This window comes from Mobula birostris, chromosome 25 (genome assembly GCF_030028105.1).
Source record: "Mobula birostris isolate sMobBir1 chromosome 25, sMobBir1.hap1, whole genome shotgun sequence".
Lineage (NCBI taxonomy): Eukaryota > Metazoa > Chordata > Chondrichthyes > Myliobatiformes > Myliobatidae > Mobula > Mobula birostris.
Window position 1 is genome coordinate 61,662,402 of NC_092394.1, and position 22,329 is coordinate 61,684,730.

Consider the following 22,329-nt stretch of genomic DNA (forward strand, 5'->3'; position numbering starts at 1 on the left):
TCTGTCCTGCTTGAGCATTGCTGTAACATTTTCCCTGACTAGCAATGCTACCCCTCCCCCCACCCTTCATTCCTCTGCCTCTATCACGTCTGAAACGTCGGAACCCTGCAACATTAAGCTACCAGTCCTGCCCCTCCTGTGGCCAAGTTTCACTAATTGCTATAATGTCGTAATTCCATGTGTCAATCCACGCCCTCAGCTCATCAGCCTTCCCCACAATACTCCTTGCATTGAAATAGACACACTTCAGAAGATTATTATCACAGCACAACCCTTCTATTGTGACTTTGCATGAACTTTTAACATCATTTATTTTCATTCCCGTTCCACTATCTGCTCTGGCACTCTGGTTCCCATCCCCCTGCAAATCTAGTTTAAACCCTCCCCAAAAGCACTAACAACCTCCCTGCAAGGATATTGGTCCCCTTGTAGTTCAGGTGTAACCCGTCTCTCTTGTACAGGTCCCACCTGCCCCAGAAGAGGTCCCAATGATCCTGAAATCTGAAACCCTGACCTCTACACCAGTTCCTCAGCCACGTGTTCATCCGCCAGAGCATCCTATTCTTACCCTCGCTGGCACGTGGCACAGGTAGCAATCCTGAGATTACCACCTTCGAGGTCCTGCTTTTTAACTTCCTACCAAGCTCTCTGTACTCACTCTTCAGGACCTCCTCACTCTTTTTTCTACGTCATTGGTACCAATGTGTACCATGACACCTGGCTGATCACCCTCCCACTTCAGAATGCTGTGCATGCGATCAGAGACATCCCTGACCCTGGCACCCAGGAGGCAACAGACCATCCGGGAGTCTCTGTCACGACCACAGAACCTCCTTTCTGTACCTCTAACTATTGAGTCCCCTAACGCTACCGCTCTCCTCTTCTTCCACCCTCCCTTCTGCAGTGCAGAACCAGACTCAGTGCCAGAGATCCAGCTGCTGCAGCTTGTCCCAGGTAAGTCATCCCCCCCAACAGTATCCAAATTGGTATACTTGTTGCTGAGGGGAATGGCCACAGGGGAACCCTGCTCTGCCTGCCCTTTCCCCTTCCCTCGCCTGACGGTAACCCAATTACCTGTGCTCTGCTCCTTTGGCGTAACTACCTCCCTGAAGCTACTACCTGTAGACTCATTCTCCCGAATGATCTGGAGGTCATCCAGCTCCTGCTCCAGTTCCCTAACGCAGTTTGTTAGGAGCTGCAGCTGGATGCACTTCCTGTAGGTGTCCCGGAGGTCTCCCTGACTTCCCACATCCTGCAAGAGGAGCATTCCAACATCTCTACTCTACTCTCTACTCTAAGGAAACAGAACAAAACTTATCAGAACCTGCCCTCATCTCTGCCTGTTCATGCCGAAGCCTGTTGAGCCAAAACCGTCCCACTCTGCTCCCTCTCCCTCCGCTGCCCGCTGTATATGGTGGTCTTTTTTTAAATCTTTGGCGCTCTCTGTCATGCGCCTGCACAGTCTATAGCCTCTTTTCCCCGAGCAGTGTAAAAAAAATGTCTTCTCTCCGAGATCCCTTACTCCTTCATTGTCAGCCTCTTGCTCTGAGTTCTACATAGGTATGTTCCAATGAGACAGGGAAAGGATGGTAGGGCGCAGGAATCGTGGTGTACAAAGGGTATTGTAAATCTAGTCAAGAAGAAAAGAAGAGCTTACCCAAAAAGCTGGGTAATGATAGAGAGCTAGGAGATTATAAGGTGAGCAGGAAGGAACTTTCAGGAAAGAAATTAGGAGAGCCAGAAGGGGCCATGTGAAGGCCTTGACAGACAGGATTAAGAAAAACTCCAAGGCATTCTACATGTATGTGAAGAGCAAGAGGATAAGACGTGAGAGAATAGGATCAATCAATTGTGACAGTGGAAAAGTGTGTATGGAACCGGAGGTACTTAATGAGTACTTTGCTTCAGTATTCACTATGGAAAAGGATCTTGGCAATTGCAGGGATGACTTACAGCGGACTGAAAAGCTTGAGCATGTAGATATTAAGAAAGAGGATGTGCAGGAGCTTTTGGAAAGTATCAAGTTGGATAAGTCACCAGGACTGGACGAGATGTATCCCAGGCTACTGTGGGAGGCGAGAGAGGAGGTTGCTGAGCATCTGGTGATGATCTTTGTATCATCAATGGGGACAGGAGAGGTTCCGGATGTTGTTCCATTATTCAACAAAGGGAGTAGAGACAGTCCAGGAAATTATGGACCAGTGAGTCTTACTTCAGTGGTTGGTAAGTTGATGGAGAAGATCCCGAGAGGCAGGATTTATGAACATCTGAGAGGCATAATATGATTAGTAATAGTCATCATGACTTTGTCAAGGGCAGGTCGTGGCTTACGAGTCTGATTGAAGTTTTTGAGGATGTGACTAAACACGTTGATGATGGTAGAATAGTAGATATAGTATATACGGATTTGTGGGATCCAAGGGGAAATTGCTTTGTGGATCCAGAACTGGCTTGCCCACGAAAGGGAAAGAGTGGTTGTAGCGGGTCATATTCTGCATGGAGGTCGGTGACCAGTGATGTGCCTCAGGGATCTGTTCTGGAACCCCTTCTCTTCATTATTTTTATGAATGACCTGGATGAGGAAGTGGAGGGATGGATTAGTAAGCTGTAGACACAAAGTGCTCTGCAGATGCTGGGGTCAGAGCAACACGCACAACACGCTAGAGGAACTCAGCAGGTCGGGCAGCATCCGTGGAAACGATTTCCCCTTACTGGTTTTTCACCTGGAACCTACCAGCCTTCTCCTTCCCATCCTCCCCCCATCTTCTTTATAGGACCTCTGCCCCCTCCCTCTTTGGTCCTGATGAAGGGTTCCGGCCCGAAATGTTGACTGATCGTTTCCACGGATGCTGCCTGACCTGCTGAGTTCCTCCAGCGTGTTGTGAATGTTGGGTTAATAAATTTGCTGATGACACAAAGGTTGGAGGTGTTGTGGATAGTGTGAAGGGCTGTCAGAGGTTACAGCAGGACATCGATAGGATACAAAAATGGGCTAAGAGTAGCAGATGGAGTTCAACCCAGATAAGTGTGAGGTGGTTCACTTTGGTAGGTCATATATGATGACAGAATATAGTATTGATGGTAAGAATCTTGGCAATCAGAATCAGGTTTATTATCTTGTTTGCTTGTTACATACACCTGTTAGGGTGCATTCTCCAGTTACCTTCTCCAGTAGCCTTCAGCCAGGAGCAGATGTCATCAGGTGGTTCCCAATCTTCACAGAGTGTTTTGACCCTTAACCATGACACTCTCCAGTTGGTGGGCTGGCAGTTGTGGCCAAATCACTGCCCATCTGCTCCAGCTCCCCTCCTCTCGCCTACTCCAAATCAAACACGAGACTCGTTCTGCCTCTTACCCCATCCTACGAGCTGCTTGATTTTTGCTTCTTTTGTCCAGGCTGACAACAACCGCCATGCTGATTTGGCTGGGAAACCTCCACAGCCGATCTCCACAGGGAACAACCATGCCTGCCATCTCTTGTCTTTACACTCCTGCACTAAGGGCTGTTAGGTCAAGGCCTTTCTGTCATGGGCCTCTTCCCATCCCTCCTCCCACGGCACAGTCAGCTCAACCAGAATTACTTTCCTGTCTTCGGTTGACCACAGTACAATGTCCGGGCGTAGGGTTGTGTGCACCACATCTAGGAACTGCAACCTCCTTCCCACATCGACCCTCATCTCCCAGGACCTGGCCGTTAGCAGCAGATTGAGCTTGAATTCAGATGTTGCCTGAATTGTGGAGTATGCCTTATGAGAATAGGTTGAGTGAACTCGGCCTTTTTTCTTGGAGTGACGGAGGATGAGAGAGGTGTATAAGATGATGAGAGGCATTGATCGTGTGGATAGTCATTTTCCCTGGGCTGAAATGGCTAGCAGAGGGAGCACAGTTTTAAGGTGCTTGCAAGTAAGCACAGAGCAGATATCAGCAGTAAGTTTTTTAACATAGAGAGTGGTGAGTGCGTGGAATGGGCTGCCGAAGATGGTGATGAAGGCAGATACAATAGGGTCTTTTAAGAGACTCTGAATAGGTACATGGAACTTAGGAAAATAGAAGGATATGGGTAAGCCTTAATAATTTCTCAGGTAAGGACATGTTCGGCACAGCTTTGTGGGCCAAAGGGCCTGTATTTTGCTATAGGTTTTCTGTGTTTCTAGGTTTCATCTGAGTTCCCTAGTCATGATAACAAAATGGCACTCAGTGTGTTGCTGCTGCGATTGTCCATGAGGATCCTCACATTCCGGTTCTGGCATAACATATCATGAGTAAGCTGTCTGTGTGGTTTCTTCCAGTATGCTACCATATGGGTTCCACAGGGCATGATTTTGATCGAGAAGTGTGTGTTCAGGAGCAATGAACCTGTAGAGAACACTAGTATGGTCACACATGGAGTTTTGTGCCTGGTTCTGGATGAACCACTTTAAGAAAGATGTAAGGACTTTGGTGAGGCAGAAGAATTTTCTAAAATGATCCTGTGGATGAGGGATTTCATTGATGTATTTGGAGCGGCAAACTTGGATTCCTCTCTTTGGATTGTGAGGGGCTATGATCGAAGAGAATCCTGGGATATAGAGAGACAAGACATGGAGGATTTGAGAGATGCATCCACACTGTGGCTGGGAACTGTAAATCTAAAGAAATCCTGGGGTTTCATTTAATGAAAAATAGGAACATTTTAATTTGTCTTGTCATGAGCACTTTTCCATGTTGAACGTAATCATGAAGGTCCCTACAACCAGTCATGCTTATCTTTGCAGATTGGCCTTCATTGACATACATTGTCGAGTTGGCATTTTATGCAGATTTTGTGTAAATATTAAATGTGAAGGTCAGACTTGTGAGAGAAATGTGCACTTGCAGTGGTTGACGGGCTTCTGTGATTAATCTTTCTTTTCCTTCCATAATTCAGATGCTGACACTGAATGTGATCAACAGTGTCAGCTGGAGGCTGAACTGAGAGCAATACGTCAACAGATGCAGAGCTTCCATGACGGCAAACTGAAGCTAAGGCAAGTTGTCAGAGAAGTGCTCTGTTTTTGGCTTGTGCAGTCAGACACATAATTAAACCTCCCCCTACTCACCATGATCCATCCCTGTGCCCCAGAGGAGATTAGCCAAAGGATGTCCCCAGAGGGAACCCTGATTCAGCAAAAAAGATAAAGGATGTTGATCAAGATAATGCCTCCCCCACATCCAGTACCGGGTATGTTAGTTACTCACTCCCCTCTGTCCCCCACCCCCCTCTCTCTACTCCCCACTCTCCCACCCTCACTTCTTTTTGATCCTCTTATGAGCTTTGTTCTTCTGCCTTCTATATCTGATAACTGTCTGTATCAGAACAGGCCAGTTGCACTTTCTCTGTTCTGTTTTTGCTCTGTAACTTCAAACCACTTTGTTTTTCTCTCCCAGTTCCGCCAAAGGATCCTGGATAATGCACAACCTGACTGGCAGACCACAGTTCGCGCAACTTCAGAGCTGTGTGTCATACATGGCTATAAGCAGCACTGTGGCCCCACAAGGGACTGTATCGGCTCTCGTCTATACCTTAGACTTCAGATAATATAAGAACATAAGAAGTAGGAGCATAAGATGGCCATCTGGCCTATGGAGCCTGCTTCGCCTTTTAATAAGATCATGGCTGATCTGGCCATGGACTCATCTCCATCGACCTGCCTTTTCCCCATAATGCTTAATTCCCCTACTGTGCAAAAATCTATCCAACCTTGTCTTGAATATATTTACTGAGATAGCCTCCACTGCTTCATTGGGCAGAGAATTCCACAGATTCACCAGCCTCTGGGAAAAGCGGAATCTCCTTATCTCCATCGCAAATCTACTCCCCCAAACCTTGAGGCTATGTCCCCTAGTTCTAGTCTCACCTACCAGTGGAAATAACCTTCCTGTCTCTATCTATCCCTTTCATAATTTTATATGTTTCTATAAGATCTCCTCTAATTTTTCTGAATTCCAGCTAGTACAGTTCCAGGTGACTCAATCTCTCCTCAAAGTCTAACTCCCTCATCTCTGGAATCAACCTGGTGAACCTTCTCTGCACTGCCTCCAAAGCCAGTATATCCTTCCTCAAGTAAGGAGACCAGAACTGCATGAGAAAGCTTGTAGACAGTGTGAGAGGGAGGATAGGCAGGTGATAGAGAAGGGATACGCTCAGACTGATAGTCTGATCATGAACAAAGCGGATGAGTTTAGTACTTGGAGCGATGATGTTGTGGCTATTACAGAGATTTGGGTGGCTCAGGGGCAGGAATAGTTACTTCAAGTGTCAGGCTTTAGATGTTTCAGAAAGGACAGGGAGGGAGGCAAAAGAGGTGGGGGTGTGGTACTGCTGATCAGAGATAGTCACGGCTGCAGAAAAGGAGGCAGTCATGGAGGGATTATCTACTGAGTCTCTGTAGGTGGAAGTTAGGAACAGGAAGGGGTCAATAACTCTACTAGGTGTTTTTATAGACCACGCAATAGAAACCGGGACACCAAGGAGCAGATAAGGAGACAGATTCTTGAAAGATGCAATAATAACAGGGTTGTCGTGGTGGGAGATTTTAATTTCCCCAATATTGATTGGCTTATCCCCAGTGCAACGTGTTTAGAGGGGGTGGAGTGTGTTAGGTGTGTTCGGGAAGGTTTCCTGACACAACATGTAGATAAACCTACAAGGGGAGAGGCTGTACTGATCTGGTATTGGGGTATTGGGAAATGAAACTGGTCAGGTGCCAGATCGCTCAGTGGGAGAGCATTTTGGAGATAGTGATCACAATTCCATCTCCTTTACCATAGGGATCGGAACAAACAAGTTAGGAAAGTGTTTAATTGGAGTAAGGGGAAATATGAAGCTCTCAGGCAGGAACTTGGAAGCATAAATTGGGAACAGATGTTCTCAGGGAATTGTACAGCGGAAATGTGGCAGATGTTCAGGGGGTATTTGCGTGGAGTTCTACATAGGCACGTTCCAATAAGACAGGGAAAGGATGGTAGGGTACAGGAACAATAGTGTACAAAGGCTGTTGAGAATCCAGTCAAGAAGAAAAGAAGAGCTTACAAAAGGTTCAAAAAACTAGGTAATGATAGAGATCTAGAAAATTATAAGGCTAGCAGGAAGGAGCTTAAGAATGAAATTAGGAGAGACAGAAGGGGCCATGAGGAGGCCTTGGCAAGCAAGATTAAGGAATTCTACAAGTATGTGAAGAGCAAAAAGATAAGATTTGAGAGAATAGGACCAATCAGGTGTGAAAGTGGAAATGTGTGTATGGAATTGGAGGAGATATTGGAGGTACTTAATGAATACTTCGTTTCATTATTCATTACGGAAAGGAATCTTGGCAATTGTAGGGATGACTGACAGCAGACTGAAAAGCTTGAGCATATGGACATAAAGAAAGAGGATATGCTGGAGCTTTTGGAAAGCATCAAGTTAGATGTCACTGGCACCGGACGAGATACAGGTGTCCCCCGCTTTTCGAACGTTTACTTTACGAAACCTCACTGTTACGAAAGACCTACATTAGTTCCCTGTTTTCGCTTTCAGAAGGTGTTTTCACTGTTACAAAAAAAAAGCAGCGCGCGATAAAAGGCAGCGCGCGATAAAAGGCAGCGCGCGATAAAAGGCAGCGCGTGATAAAAGGCAGCGCGCGCCCCGAGCAGCCGATCTCCCCCGGATTCAGAACGGCATTCTCACCGGCATTGCTTAAACACGAGCCTGTGAGCAGTCGTTTGCAAGATGAGTTCTATGGTATCGGAAAAGCCTAAAAGAGCTCGTAAGCGTGTTACACTTAGTGTAAAACTAGACATAATGTAAGCGTTTCGATCGTGGTGAACGAAGTAAGGACAAAGTGAGTTTGGCTTGTGGAAGCTGACGAAGATGATGTTGAAGAGGTTTTGGCATCCCATGACCAAGAACTGATAGATGAAGAGCTGATGCAATTGGAAGAAAAAAGGATAACAATCGAAACTGAATGAGTAATGATAAAGTACGACTTTAATATTGAAAGGGTACGTCAGTTTAGGGGATATTTGCAGGATGGTTTGAGTCCTTACAAAGAACTCTGTGATAGAAAAATGCGCGAGGCTCAGCAGTCAAGCAAGCCTTCCACATCAGCCACAGCAGACGACGAACCTCAACCTTCAAAATCTAGGCGGGCAGAGATAGAAGATGACCTGCCTGCCCTAATGGAAACAGATGATGACGAGATGACATCCCAGTGTCCCACCACCCCAACCCCCAGGCCACGGACAGATACCAGTTCGCGGAGAATGCAACGGTAGCCAGGAGGCACACAGCACGCCTTTAAGAAAAAAGGCAAAATAAACATGCTAATTAATTAGGTGCCGCCGACACATAATTGTCGGCCCAGATCAGAGATGACGCAATCGGAAATCGGTACTGATCTGGGCTGACAATTATGTGCCGGGCGGCACCTAATTAATCAGCATGTTTGTTTCGGCTTTTTTCTTAAAGATGTGCTGTGTGCCTCCCGGCTACTGCTGCACCCCTGCATGCTTCGCGGCAATGTATCGCTCGACGGCCTGCAGGGTGGGGGCCACTGCACCACCCAACCTGCGACGGACTCAGTCTAACACACCATCATCAGTATGCTCGGCGCTGAACCAATTCCGGTAAGTGAAACTACACTGTACATGCATTATCTCTACTTTATATCGGCTGTGTATTTTTACGTGTTGTTTGGTATGATTTGGCAGCCTCATAGCTTAAAGGTTACTGGAGAGCGCTTGTACCGTGTTTTTGCCAACAGCGCTTGTGTGAGATTTTCTGCCGACGGTGCTTGCGTGAGATTTTCGCTACAGAAAACAGCGCAGTCATGATTGTGGAAAAGTATTTCTACTTTATATAGGCTGTGTATTTATCATATCATTCCTGCTTTTACTATATGTTACTGTTATTTTAGGTTTTATGTGTTATTTGGCATGATTTGGTAGGTTATTTTTGGGTCTGCGAACGCTCTCAAAATTTTCCCATATAAATAAATGGTAATTGCTTCTTCGCTTTACGACATTTCGGCTTACGAACCGTTTCATAGGAACGCTCTACCTTCGGATGGTGGGGGAAACCTGTACACCCCAGGCTACTGTGGGAGGTGGTTACTGAGCCACTGGCAATGATCTTTGTATCATCAATGGGGACAAGGAGAGGATTGGAGGGTTGCACATGTTGTTCCCTTGTTCAAGAAAGAGAGTAGAGATAGCCCAGGAAATTATAGACCAGTGACTTTTACTTCAGTGGTTGGTAAATTGATGGAGAAGATCCTGAGAGGCAGGATTTATGAACATTTGGAGAGGCATAATATGATTAGAAATACAGCATGGCTTTGTCAAAGACTGGTTGTGCCTTACGAGCCTGATTGAATTTTTTGAGGATGTGACTAAACACATTGATGAAGGCGGTAGATGTAGTGTATATGGATTTCAGCATGGGATCCAAGGGGACCTTGCTTTGTGGATCCAAGATTGGCTTGCCCACAGAAGGCAAAGAGTGGTTGTAGACAGGTATGTTCTGCATGGAGGTCGGTGACCAGTGGTGTGCCTCAGGGATCTGTTCTGGGACCTCTTCTCTTCGTGATTTTTATAAATGACCTGGATGAGGATGTGGAGGGATGGGTTAGTAAATTTGCAGGTGACACAAAGGTTGGGGTGTTGTGGATAGTATGGAGGGCTGTCAGGGGTTACAGCGGGACATTGATAGGATGCAGAACTGGGCTGAGAAGTGGCAGATGGAGTTCAACCCAGATAAGTGTGAGATGGTTCATTTTGGTAGGTCAAATATGATGGGAGAACATAGTAAGACTCTTGGCAGTGTGGAAGATCAGAGGGATCTTGGGGTCCGAGTCCAAAGGACACTCAAAGCTGCTGTGCAGGTTGACTCTGTGGTTAAGAAGGCATACAGTGCATTGGCCTTCATCAATTGTGGATTGAGTTCAAGAGCCAAGAGGTAATGTTGCAGCTATATAGGACCCTGGTCAGACCCCACTTGGAGTACTGTGCTCAATTGTGGTCGCCTCACTACAGGAAGGACATGGAAACTATAGAAAGAGTGCAGAGGAGATTTACAAAGATGTTGCCTGGATTGGGGAGCATGCCTATTGAGAATAGGTTGAGTGAACTTAACCTTTTCTCCTTGGAGTGACAGAGGATGAGAGGTGACCTGTTAGAGATGTATAAAATGATGAGAGGCATTGATCATGTAGATAGTCAGAGGCTTTTTCCCAGGGCTGAAATGGCTAACATGAGAGAGCACAGTTTTAAGATGCTTGGAAGTAGGTACATGGGAGATGTTAGGGGTAAGTTTTTTACGCAGAGAGTGGTGAGTGCGTGCGAGGGGCTGCCGGTGACAGTGGTGGAGGCAGATACAATAGGGGCTTTTAAGAGGCTCCTGGACAGGTACATGGAGCTTAGAAAAATAGAGGACTATGGGTAACCCTAGGTAATTTCTAAAGTAAGTACATGTTCGACACAGCTTTGTAGGCCAAAGGGTCGGTTTTCTATGTTCTATGATCTACTCTGGCTGTGACCTCACCAGTACCCTGTACAGTTGCAGCATACCCTCCCTGCTCTTGAATTCAATCCCTCTAGCAATGAAGGCTAACATCCCATTTGCCTTCTTGATAGCCTGCTGCACCTGCAAACCAACCTTTTGTGATTCATGCACAAGCACTCCCAATTCCCTCTGCACAGTAGCATACTGCAATTTTTTACCATTTAAATAATAATCTGCTCTTTCGTCCTTTCCAAAGTGGATGACCTCGCATTTACCAACTGCCATCTGCCAGACCCTTGCCCACTTACTTAACCTCTCTCTGCAGTCTCTCTGTATCTTCTGCACAATTTGCTTTTCCACTCAATTTAGTATCATCAGGAAACTTAGATACACTACACTTGGTCCCCTCTCCAGATCGTTAATTTATATCGTGAACAGTTGCGGGCCCAGCACCGACCCCTGCGACACACTGCTCACCACTGATTGCCAATCAACTTAGCACCCATGTGTCTCAACTCTCTGCTTTCTATTAGTTAACCAATCCTCTATCCATACTAATACATCACTCCCAACTCTCTGCATTCTTATCTTATGGATGTCTTTTATGCGGCACCTTATCGGATGCCGTCTGGAAGTCCAAGTTAATAACGTCCATCTGCTCCCCTGTATCCACTGCTCTCGTTATATCCTCAAAGAATTCCAGTAAGGAAGGATGCAAGCAAAGGAGTTGCAGTTAGGTGCCATCATCCTCCTCAGCTCCGCCCATATAGTTCCCTAATTATTGAATGCCCTATTACTGTCGCTCTCCTCTTCTTCCACACCCACTTGCCTTCAGACTCATGGAGACCTGGTCACTGCAGCTTTCTCTTGGTAAGAAGTTCCCTCCAACAGTATCCAAAGCAGTATACCTGTTGTTGAGGGAATAGTACTCTGTACTATTTGTCTATTCCTTTTCTGTCTCGTGACAAACCCCCAGCTACCTACCTGCTACAGGTTGGTGTGGCTACCAGTGAGTGTGTGTGTGTATTTATATATATATATATCTGGCAGGAGGAGAAAATAGCAGCACGACGCAGCTTGCAACAGTGTCTGTTATTTGTCAAGTAGGGTGCCTTGCACAATCCTGATTTGATGGAGAAGGATGTGAGAACACGGAGGAACATCTGGTGAAGCTTCTGAAATGCCTGCTTTGCTGCTGCTGCTACTGTGTGGTCCAGAATCTTCGGAGGAGAAGGCCCCGAGTCCTTGGCTTTGCTCGTTGCTCGGCGGCCGGGGCGGGGTCGAAGCACTGGGCAGAGGATGGTGCTCGGAGAGGCCGCGTCGGAGGGGCTGGTCGGAGGCTTGAAGTTTTTGGATGGACTCAGAGTCCGCTGTGGTCAGGTGCTTCCAATGGTGCTGCATCGGCAAGTTGGTAGCGCTTGGAGGTGCATGGCAGGGAGAGTTCCTCCCTTCTGCCGCCTGCGTGAGATGATGAGTCTATCGGGACTTTGAGAATCTTTTTTACCGTGTCCATGGTCTGCTCTTTATCAAATTATGGTATTGCTTTGCACTGTTGTTATAATTATGTGGTTTTGTCAATTTTAGTCTTGGTTTGGCCTGTGTTTTCTTGTGATATCATTCTGGAGGAATGTTGTATCATTTTTTAATGCATGTATTTCTAAATGACAATAAACGAGGACTGAGTGTCCTCATAATCTAATTATATATATATATATATATATATATATATATATATATATACACACATATACACATACATATATACACACACACACACACTCACACACCACAGTACAGGCCCTTTGATCCTTGATGTGCCAGCCTTTTAACCTACTCTAAGATCAATCTAACCTTTCACTCCTACACATTCCTCCATTTTTATATCATTAATGTGCCTATCTAAGAGTTTCTTAAGTGTTCCTATATACGTCTCTGACCATTATCTCTGAACTCTGACTTCCTTCTCCCCCCATACTTCCACCTTGAAACTATGTTCCCTCATATTAGCCTTGGAAGAAGTTTCTGGCTATCTACTCAATCTATGCCACTTATCATCTTGTACACCTCTATCAAGTTATCTAAGAAAAAGCCCAAGCTCACGGAATTATTCTCATAATACGTGCTCTCTAATCCAGGCGGTATACTGGTAAATATCCTCTGCACACTCTCTAAAATTGCCACATCCTTCCAATAATGGGCAACTAGAACTGAGTACAATATTTGATGTGATTATCTTATTTTATAGGAAATAGAAGTGCTATCTGTCTCCAGTCATGCTCAACATACATAGATTGCTCAGCCTGGCAGTAAGAGGACTGTATTTGCTGAGAGATGAACAGCTCCCAATAGTTCGTGAGCCAGTAGGGTTGGTCGGTACCATCTGAGGGGAATAATGCTCATAGTGATTTTTGGCAAGGCATACATCTCTAGAGTGAGAAAATATGTGATAGCATTGCACCAGCGGTAGCTTTATTACTTCAAATAAGTAATCACTTTTTGTATATATTCCATATTAACATCAGTACAGCAGAAAATGTTACCCCACCACCCCCAAAAGGTAGAAAACCTCATTTGGAGAGATTTCTGGAGTTTTATCAATGTCATGATATTTTCCATATTGTTGTATCAAATCAAAACAATCTTAAGCTTTTGTCATAGCATATAGAATTACAGTACAATAATTCAAATGTGGGGTTCCACACAGCCATAACCTAGGCCCCATTTGGTTGTAAAATGAATATATTTAATCAAAGACTGCTTTCCATACTTTGTTTTCCATACTTCCATAACCTATTAATAATCATAATAATTTCCCAAGTCTTCCAAGTCTTCTACATCTTCATCTGAACTTTCCACACTATCTGAGGTGGATGCCTATTTCTCACAGTCTGCCAATCTACACATGTCAGTACACCTAAGGCCGTTTGCAACACACGTACATCTTGGGAGTGAACATTTTTTTGGATAGTTACAGGCCAGTGGATCCAGGACGGCATCGGGTGCTGGCTGGCCTTCCATCCAGTGCACCACCAACTGTTCAGCTTCCTCTTCCCTCTCCATCTTCCATCCTCTGCCAACAGGGCTTGGCACTTGTGGGTCCTTCTCCAAACATCTTCTCCATATACCAGCCTGGTAGTTGGCTCGCTGTGCATGTTTTGTTAGGCAGTCCTTGCATGGTGGGAGTTGATGACTTTCAATTTCACCTTTTTTGGCACAGAAAAGGTGATACCTGAACTGGTTGACCTTGGTGGTCAATGCTTTTGGGGCATACAGGAGACATGTAAATGCCTCCAGTTTGTCTGTCAGTTCTGGGGAGAGGTCCCATTCCTGACCCAACTCTAAGAATGTGTTCTCAGTTTCCCTGTTACTGGTCAGAAGTTTTAGGGCACTTTAGGTCTTCCCTTTGCCTGCAAAAGTGTCACATCCTGTATATGCGTGCAGCCCGATGAGAGCCCTACAAACCTCTACGCCAACAGTGGCAGCAACCTTCCTGATGTCTACAAGCCTTGTACGGGTTCTAGTGCCACACTTCTGGAACAATGGGGCCTCAATCTTGTCACAAAATGCTAAATGATAAAGACATCTGTGTCTTCTGAGCAGATCAATACAGATTGGTATCCCTGTCTTGTGGCATGGGCAGCATGGAGTAGTAGGTGACCATCTGCTTCTTCTTGTTGACACTGAAGAGCTGACACCTCCTCACTGTCTTGAGATGTGATTCTGCAACATTTGTCATTCACAGTTGCATACAGAATCTTCTGTAGTTTTGCTCTGTACTCCGCCTTCCTCCATTCATGGATTATGAAGCTAATGAGACTATTTTTGTTACTGACTTTGGTCAGTAAGCTCCTCCATGCCTCACCATCTGTGTGCCTGTGATACCTTGCAACTCATGACCAGTCTCTTCACCCCATAGAGATCTTTCACTATCCTTGATAGAGTTCTCTTTGTATCTGTCAAACACAACATCTATTCTGCCACTCTGACTGCCTTCCCTCAGAATCATACCCAGAATTGTTGTGGCAACATCTCTGAAAGTAACTTAATCACCTCTCACTCTTTCGACCAAGTTCATTCCATCAACCACTGTAGCAGAGTTTCCTGGGAGTTGCTCTTCTACTGCTACGTTTTTCTGCAAGGTTGTGGCTAAAGTAGCTTTATTTGTCTTTCTCAGCAATCCTTCTGGTGTGGACAGGGCCCAGGGCAATGGTCCAAGGGGATGAGAAAGGATATCCTCCGTATGTAGACTGCGCCCTTGTGCCATCACTATGATGCATCTAAACAAAGACCTGTCTGCTTTCAAGATGATCGCCCTCCCACTTGATTTCACTTCTCTCTTCTTACACATGTCACTGAATGTTTTCAGCTTGTTGGTTTTCATTGGGTCATGGAATTTCTTTGTTGGTGGGTCTTCTTCTAGTCTGTCATCCTTGAAGGTTGCATAGCATTGCTCACCAATCTCATATGCCTTCATCAGGTCGGAGGCAATGTCCTTGGGGGCTGCCTTTGCCGTAGAGATGCTAATGAGGTCCTGCTTCTCTGCAAATGGGTTGACCCATTCATGTGTGAGGCTAACTACTGCTGAAACTGCTTCCTCACCTTTCTGGATTCTTGGCCGCTGTAGCTCCGCATGACAAAGCTCTGATTTGTTGCCTTGCACCATCTCCCTTAACTGTCCCAGGAATGCACTGCGGTGCTCAGCTGTTACGTAGTAACGCTTGATAGCTGCAGCATTCAGGCTGAACCATGATGTGCCTCCAGGAGTCTGTGTGTCTTTGTTCACTGTGGCTTCAATAGCCTGGTCCAGAGGGATCTGCCCAAAGGGGTTGTTACTTGACAGCTGCACTGAAGGTCTCATACACAGAAGGATTCTTCTCTGGGAGGTTTATCATCTGAGTAAAGTACGGGGACAGGTACCTGGCATAATTCATCTTATTATGGGATCATGGTTCTTATAGCATGGAGGTTACCATGGAAGCTACCACCGCTGCAAAGCTATCACATATTTTCTAGCACTAGGGGTGAATACCTTGCCAAAAATCACTATAAGAATTATTCCCCCCAGATGGTACCGGTGGCCCAAATTTGGGGTCCTGGCTCATGGACTACAAAATGTTTTTTTTCCTGGTGCTACCAGCGCATCTAATGTTTTAGGCATATTTATGTTATCTGGTTCGTACTTCTGTACTGAATGAGTACTTTGCTTAGGACTCAAGTGTGGATGTGACTTCCTGCTTTTGAGATCCATAACATAAGATCAAAATGGGCCGATCCAAGTCACTACATTATTGGAATTTCGGCATATGGATATCCCATGATGGTGTGGAGAAAGCTTTAATCTGCCTTTAGGAGTGCTGCCTAGATTAATAGAATCAATCAATGCTCAGTGGCTCAGCTGTGAACTGCTGCTTCACAGTTCCAGTGGTCTGGTTCAGTTCTGATCTCTCATAGAGTCTGTGACAGTGTGACTGTGACTCCCCTGTAGACAAATGATAAAATAAATCAAAGTCAGAATGGTTTCAGCCTTGCAAATCCGTTAGAGTCTTCGAGGAAGTAACCAGTAGGGTGGGCAAAGGAGATGCAGTGGATATCATTTACATGGATTTTCAGAAGGCAATTGATAAGGTGCCACACATGAGGCTGCTTAACAAGATAAAATCCTATGATGTTACAGGAAAGATACTGACATGGATAGAAGAATGGATGACAGGCAGGAGGCAGTGAGTGAGAATAATGGGGATCTTTTCTGGTTGGCTGTCAGTGACTAGGGGTTCAGTATTGGGACCGCTACTTTTCACATTGTCATTAATTTAGATAATAGAATTGATGGCTTTGTGGCAAAGTTTGCGGATGATACAAAGGTAGGTGGAGGGGCAGGTAGTGCTGTGGAAGTAATGCGATTGCAGCAAGACGGACAAACTGGAAGAAGTTGTGGGCAAAAAAGTGGCTGATGGAATACAGTGTTGGGAAATGTACGATCATGCATTTCGATAAAAGGAAAAATAATGCAGACTATTATCTAAAAGGAAAGAATGTTCAAACATCAGAGGTGCAGAGGGACTTAGGAGTCATCGTGCAAGACTCTCAGAAGGCTATTTTACAGGTTTAGTCTGTGGTAAAGAGGGCAGATGTAATGTTGGCATTTATTTCAAGGGGAATAGAATATGGAAGCAAGGGGATAATACTGAGGCCTTATAAGACACTAGTCAGGCCACACTTACCGTTCGGGGCCACATATTTCAGAAAAGATATGTTGTCATTGGAGAGAGTCCAGAGGGGTTAATATAGGAGGAGCATTTGGCAGCTTTGGGCCTGTACTCACTGGAATTTAGAAGAATGCAGGCGTTGGGGATCTTATTGAAACCTACTGAATATTGAAAGGACTAGATGTGGAGAGGGTGTTTCCTATGGTGGGGTATCCAGAACTAGAAGGCACGGCCTCAAAATCGAGGAGCGACCCTTTCGGATAGAGATAAGGAGGAATTTTTTAACCAGAGGGTAGTGAATCTGTGGAAAGCTGTGCCACAGATTGAGGTGGATGCCAAGTCTGTAGGTATATTCAAAGCAGAAGTTGATAGTTTTCCTGATCGGTCGGGGCATCAAACGATATAGTGAGAAAGCACGTGTATGGGGTTGAGTGGGATCCGGGATCAGCCATGATGGAATGACAGAAGACTCGATGGGCTGAATGACCTAATTCTGCTTCTATGTCTTATAGGGCAGGTGTCCTCTTGACATCCCAAATGAGCTAGTTGATCATTGAATTGGCTACTATAAATAGCTGAGGCATGTAGCTAGGTGATATCATTAATGGGAATGGGAGAAGGGTAGGTTATAAAGAAAATTAGTGAGGGAACTGGATTGCTGTGAACTGGAATATATTTGATGAAGTGAATGGTCTCCTATAGGGAAATATACAATAAACTTTCCACTATTTTCCTTTCCAGAACCTGGCAGAAACAGACTGCTGTGCTGCAGAATTGGCTTCAGGTAAATGCAGCAGAAGGGGGAGAAGAAGTGCTGCAGATGAGCCAGGAGTTAAAGCAGGTATAAATCATTGTAGTCTAACAGCAGTTCCATTCACAGATACATTGAACAGACTGCATTTACCATTTTACATCATGTAGGGGTAAACCTTTCCAACCCTGAAGTCCTCTCAGTGAGAGATGGACAGCTGGTGAAGGCAGAGCATTACTTTCTCTGCATTGATTCCAAGTTCCCCATTCAGCTGTTGTCACTTGATAGCAGAAAGTGTACTTCTGTTAAACAATACATTGTGGTCCAGTGATCAGCTAGCTGTGGTCCTGAGAAAGGATGCAGAAATAGGGCAGAATTCCTGTTCCAAGACCTCATTTTCCTGGAAAGTTGGTGCTTAGGTCTAGAAGGAAAATGTACTTGAGGACAGCATTGGTGTTCTCATTCCAGCTGTTCCAGCTATGGAGGTGTAGCTCATTCTGGGAAGGAGGAAAACAGTTATATAGGAGGAATAATCTGTGTATCTTTGTTCCTGGAGTGTGTTACATATCCTTTGTAGAGGCTGGATAGTTTTTATTTTGCAGTGGGATCCGATTGTGATTGTTTATCCTTTGCAATGATGTATTCAGGTTTAATTTATTGTCTTTTGATGGGATTATCTTTCTGTATTGAATGCTTACAGTAGGGATGGAGCTGCACTGATGTCAATAGCAGGAATACTGGACTGTGATATGTGGTCTGCTGGCTCTGTTCCCAGTCCACAGTAGCAAGGCTCCTTGCTGTGGGGCGTTGAGAAAATGCGGGGATTTATTGAAATGTACCATTCCCAGCAACCATGGCTAACCTGGTAAAATGAGCCCAGTGGAAAGTCCCCACTCCTTCACTGCCAACAACAGACTCTGGTTATTGTCCACCAAGCACATTTTAATCTCCCGCAGTAAGGATAGGATATTGTTAAATTTATTTAGCAGGGTTAGGTACTGATGCAGCAGAATCTATGAGGGAGATGAGTGTCAGAAAGGTCAAATATGTCTTACAGATGCCATCAAAAACTATTCACACTTTCCTCAAAATTTCTGGTAAGACAGGACAGTACTTCATTTATGTTAGGAGGCAGCACATCTGAGAGAGGGAAGAGAATGTTTCTTTGATGAGGTGAATGTATTTCCCACATCTTACACGAGAAAATCTGCAGATGCTGGAACTCCATGCAACACACACAAAATACTGGAGGGACTCAGCAGGCCAGGAGGTATCTATGGAAAAGTGTCAACTGTTAGCGTTTTGGGCTGAGACCCTGATGGAGCCCGACTGAAGTCCTGGTGAAGGGTTTCAGCCTGAAACATCAACTGTTTACTCTTTTCCATAGATGCTGCCTGGCCTGCTAAGTTTTTCCAACATTTTGTGTGTGTTCCCACATCTTCCCTTGTTTGGCCTGAAATCAAAGAAGCAAAGTCCTGCTAATTTACAGCCAACTGTTTGGCTTATGGCACAAAGTCGCTGTAAGGCAATGTATATCTCCTCATTCTATAGGTTAGTGTACTGAGACAAAACAGAAAATGAAGATACTCAGCTACTGTATGTTGGGGAATAAGATATTACTTCCAGTTGATGTCCCTTAATCAGAACTTGGTTAGAACTCAAACTGATTTTAAATATGCAGGACAAGAGTAATCTGTGCTACAGAGTGGTGGTGGTGCTGGCTTAGAGAGTTTGGTGAAAGTTTGTTAGAGACAACTGATCTGTCTGTAAAAGGTGTAAATAGAGGGAGAAGAATAAGAACTGAAATGAGGAGAAATACTGTAGCTGAACATTTCTAGCACCTGCAGATTTCTTTTTGCTTTTCAGTGACCTTTGTGTATGTTTTCTGAACTGCCTCTAATACAAGCAATCTGTCCTTACATGAGATGACCTGACTGTACATATGGCCTCAAACCTCTGTACAGTTGTAGCAAGACATGGTCCTTCATCCCCTTGCAATCAAGGCTAAAGTTTCATATATTGCTTCTCATGCATGCATGCATGCTGAGTGTTTTATATAAGGACTTTGACACTATTGTTCATTTTGATAAGCACAACTAGACATATCACTGGGTCTCAACACCTCTTTCTGTAACTGGATCTTGAACTTCTTGACAGAAAGATCACAGTCAGTCCCTGTTGGCAGCAACATCTCTAACTCTATCATGTATCCCCCAGCCCCCGGCTGTGTGCTCAGTCGGCTTGTGTTCACGCTGCTGACGCATGACTGTACTGCTAGATCTAGTTCAAGCTGGATCATCAAGTTTGCTGATGACACAACGGTGTTTGATCTCATCAACAGCAATGATGAGATGGCATACAAAGAGGAGGTAGAGTGGATTTCAGGATGGTGTAAGCACAACAACTTAGCTCAATGTGGACAAGACTGAAGAGATAATTGTGGAAGAGATAATTAGGAAGGTGCAGGCTGACAGCACCTTACTGCATGTAAGTGGATCCTCTGTGTAGAGTTCAGAGCACTAGGTTTCTGGGAGTGCAATTAATGGACAATCTCACTTTGTCCTCAACACCATCTCTTTAGTCAAGAAAGTACCATGGCATCTCCACTTCCTGAGGAGATTGAGGTGAGAAAGGCCCCCCTCCCATTTTGACTAATTTTTACAGGAGCATCATTGAGAGTGTTCTGACCAGCTGCACAACACTCTGAAATGGGAATGGCAAGGCATCTAACCGCAAAACCCTACAAAGGATTGTAAGGACTACTGAGAGGATCATCAGGGTGTCTCTTCCACCGATCTGAGACATTTATCAGGAGTGTTGTGCTTACAGAACCCTTAGCATTGTGAAGGATCCCTCCCTCCACAAACTATTTGACCTACCCCCCACCCCACACACCCACCATCAGTACTGTAGCATTAGGATAAGGACTACTAGGATGGGAATTGGCTTCTTCCACCCAGTCCGTGTCCGTGAGACTACTGAACACCCTGCCTTCACCCAGGAATCATCACTTATCATGTGGCAGTAGCGTTACACTATTTACTTTTTGTATTTTAAATGCACGTTATGCCAAATGTCAATGTTCTGGAATATATCTTTTTATTTGTGGTAATATTACTTGTGTTATGTGTGAGTTACAGTGCCTATAAAAAGTATTCACCCCCCTTGGAAGTTGTCATGTTTTATTGTTTTACAATATTGAATCACAGTGGATTTAACTTGGCTTTTTTGATGCTAATCAACAGAAAAAGACTCTTTTGTGTCAAAGTGAAAACAGATCTCTACAAAGTGATCTAAGTTAATTACAAGTATAAAACACAAAATAATTGATTGCAAAAGTATTCACCCAACTTTAATATGATACACCAAATCATCTCTGGTGCAGCCAATTGGTTTAAGAAGTCATATAACTAGTTAAATGGAGATCACCATGTGAAGTCAAGACGTTTAATTGATTGTAGTAAAAATACACCTGTATCTGGAAGGTCCAACTGCTGGTGAGTCAGTATCCTGGCAAAAACTACACCATGAAGACAAAAGAATTCTCTAAGCACAGACGTCCCACCCTGCAAAAACTCATTTCAGGGGGGTATCACCATCAATTTGCGGGAGACGCCCGGAACCTCCGGGAGAGGTGGGATGTCTGCAATAGAGTAGCTCCTTAGCAGCTAGCCAGCTAGTTTAAATAACGTTAGCTATGCTAATGAACAAATGACACCTGTTAAGCTCTCCTCAACATGCCTTTTACAGTCTTAACCCACCATGGGCAATAGAAAAGTCACTGTTGCAAACAGTGCAGCGAGCAACACTGTCATTATTTTTGACCCCTATTAGGCAGGGGTACACTTTAGTGTAGTCTGGGGTGACGTACGTTTTATTTTTTTTTTGGAACACTGCCATGGCGCACTCTCTCCCGCGAGCGCTCGCTCTCTCTCTCTCGTCACACTCGCTCTCGTGCGTGCTGTCACGCTCTCTCTCACGCTTTCTCTTGCTCTCTCTCGCGCTCTTGCTGGCTCTCAAAAAAGTTGATTTCTGGAATATGGTATATAATTTGCGGGCATCGGGGAGCCACTATTAATATGCGGGAGACTCCCAGAACTTCCGGGAGAGGTGGGATGTCTGCAAGCAACTCCACAAAAAGGTTATTGAAAAGCACAAGATGGATACAAGAACATTTCCAAGTCACTGAATATCCTTTGGAGTTCAGTTAAGTCAATCATCAAGAAATGGAAAGTATATGGCACAGCTGTAAATCTGCCTAGAGCAGGCCAACCTCCAAAACTGAATGATCATACAAGAAGAGAACTATGACTCTGGAGGAGTTACAAGTTTCAGTGGCTGAGATGGGAGAGACTGGGCATACAACAATTGTTGCCCGGGTGCTTCACCAGTTGCAGCTTTATGGGAGAGTGGCAAAGAGAAAGCCACTGTTAGGAAAAAAACTCACATGAAATCTCAGCTAAAGTTTGCACGTGGGAGACTCTGAAGTCAACTGGAAGAAGGTTCTATGGCCTGCTGAAACCAAAATTGAGCTTTTTTGCCATCGGAGTAAACGCTATGTTTGGCATAAGCCAAACACCACACATCATCAAAACACACTATCACTGCCATGAAGCATGGTGGTGGTCACATCATGCTGTGGGGATGCTTCACTGCAGCAGGCCCTGGAAGACTTGTGAAGATAGAGGGTAAAATGAATGCAGCAAAATACAGGGAAATCCTGGAGGAAAATCTGACACGGTCTGCAAGAGAACTGCGACTTGGGAGATTTTTTTTCTAGCAAGACAATGATCCCAAGCGTAAAGCCAAAGCTACACAAACAACAAAGTTAATGCCCTGGCTTAAAAACAACAAAATCATTGTCCTAGAGT

The 22,329-nt window shown here is 44.8% G+C and overlaps 1 protein-coding gene across 2 annotated transcripts in view; it reads left to right on the top strand.

Moving 5' to 3' along the window:
- sfi1 (SFI1 centrin binding protein) overlaps positions 1–22,329 on the top strand; it is a 246,468-nt gene that overhangs the window by 219,065 nt on the left and 5,074 nt on the right. For both annotated transcript variants that reach the window (XM_072243230.1, XM_072243231.1), the window contains 2 exons: positions 4,907–5,006; positions 17,449–17,548. In XM_072243230.1, coding sequence (XP_072099331.1) covers positions 4,907–5,006; positions 17,449–17,548 — 200 coding nt within the window. The remainder of the gene's footprint in view (positions 1–4,906; positions 5,007–17,448; positions 17,549–22,329) is intronic.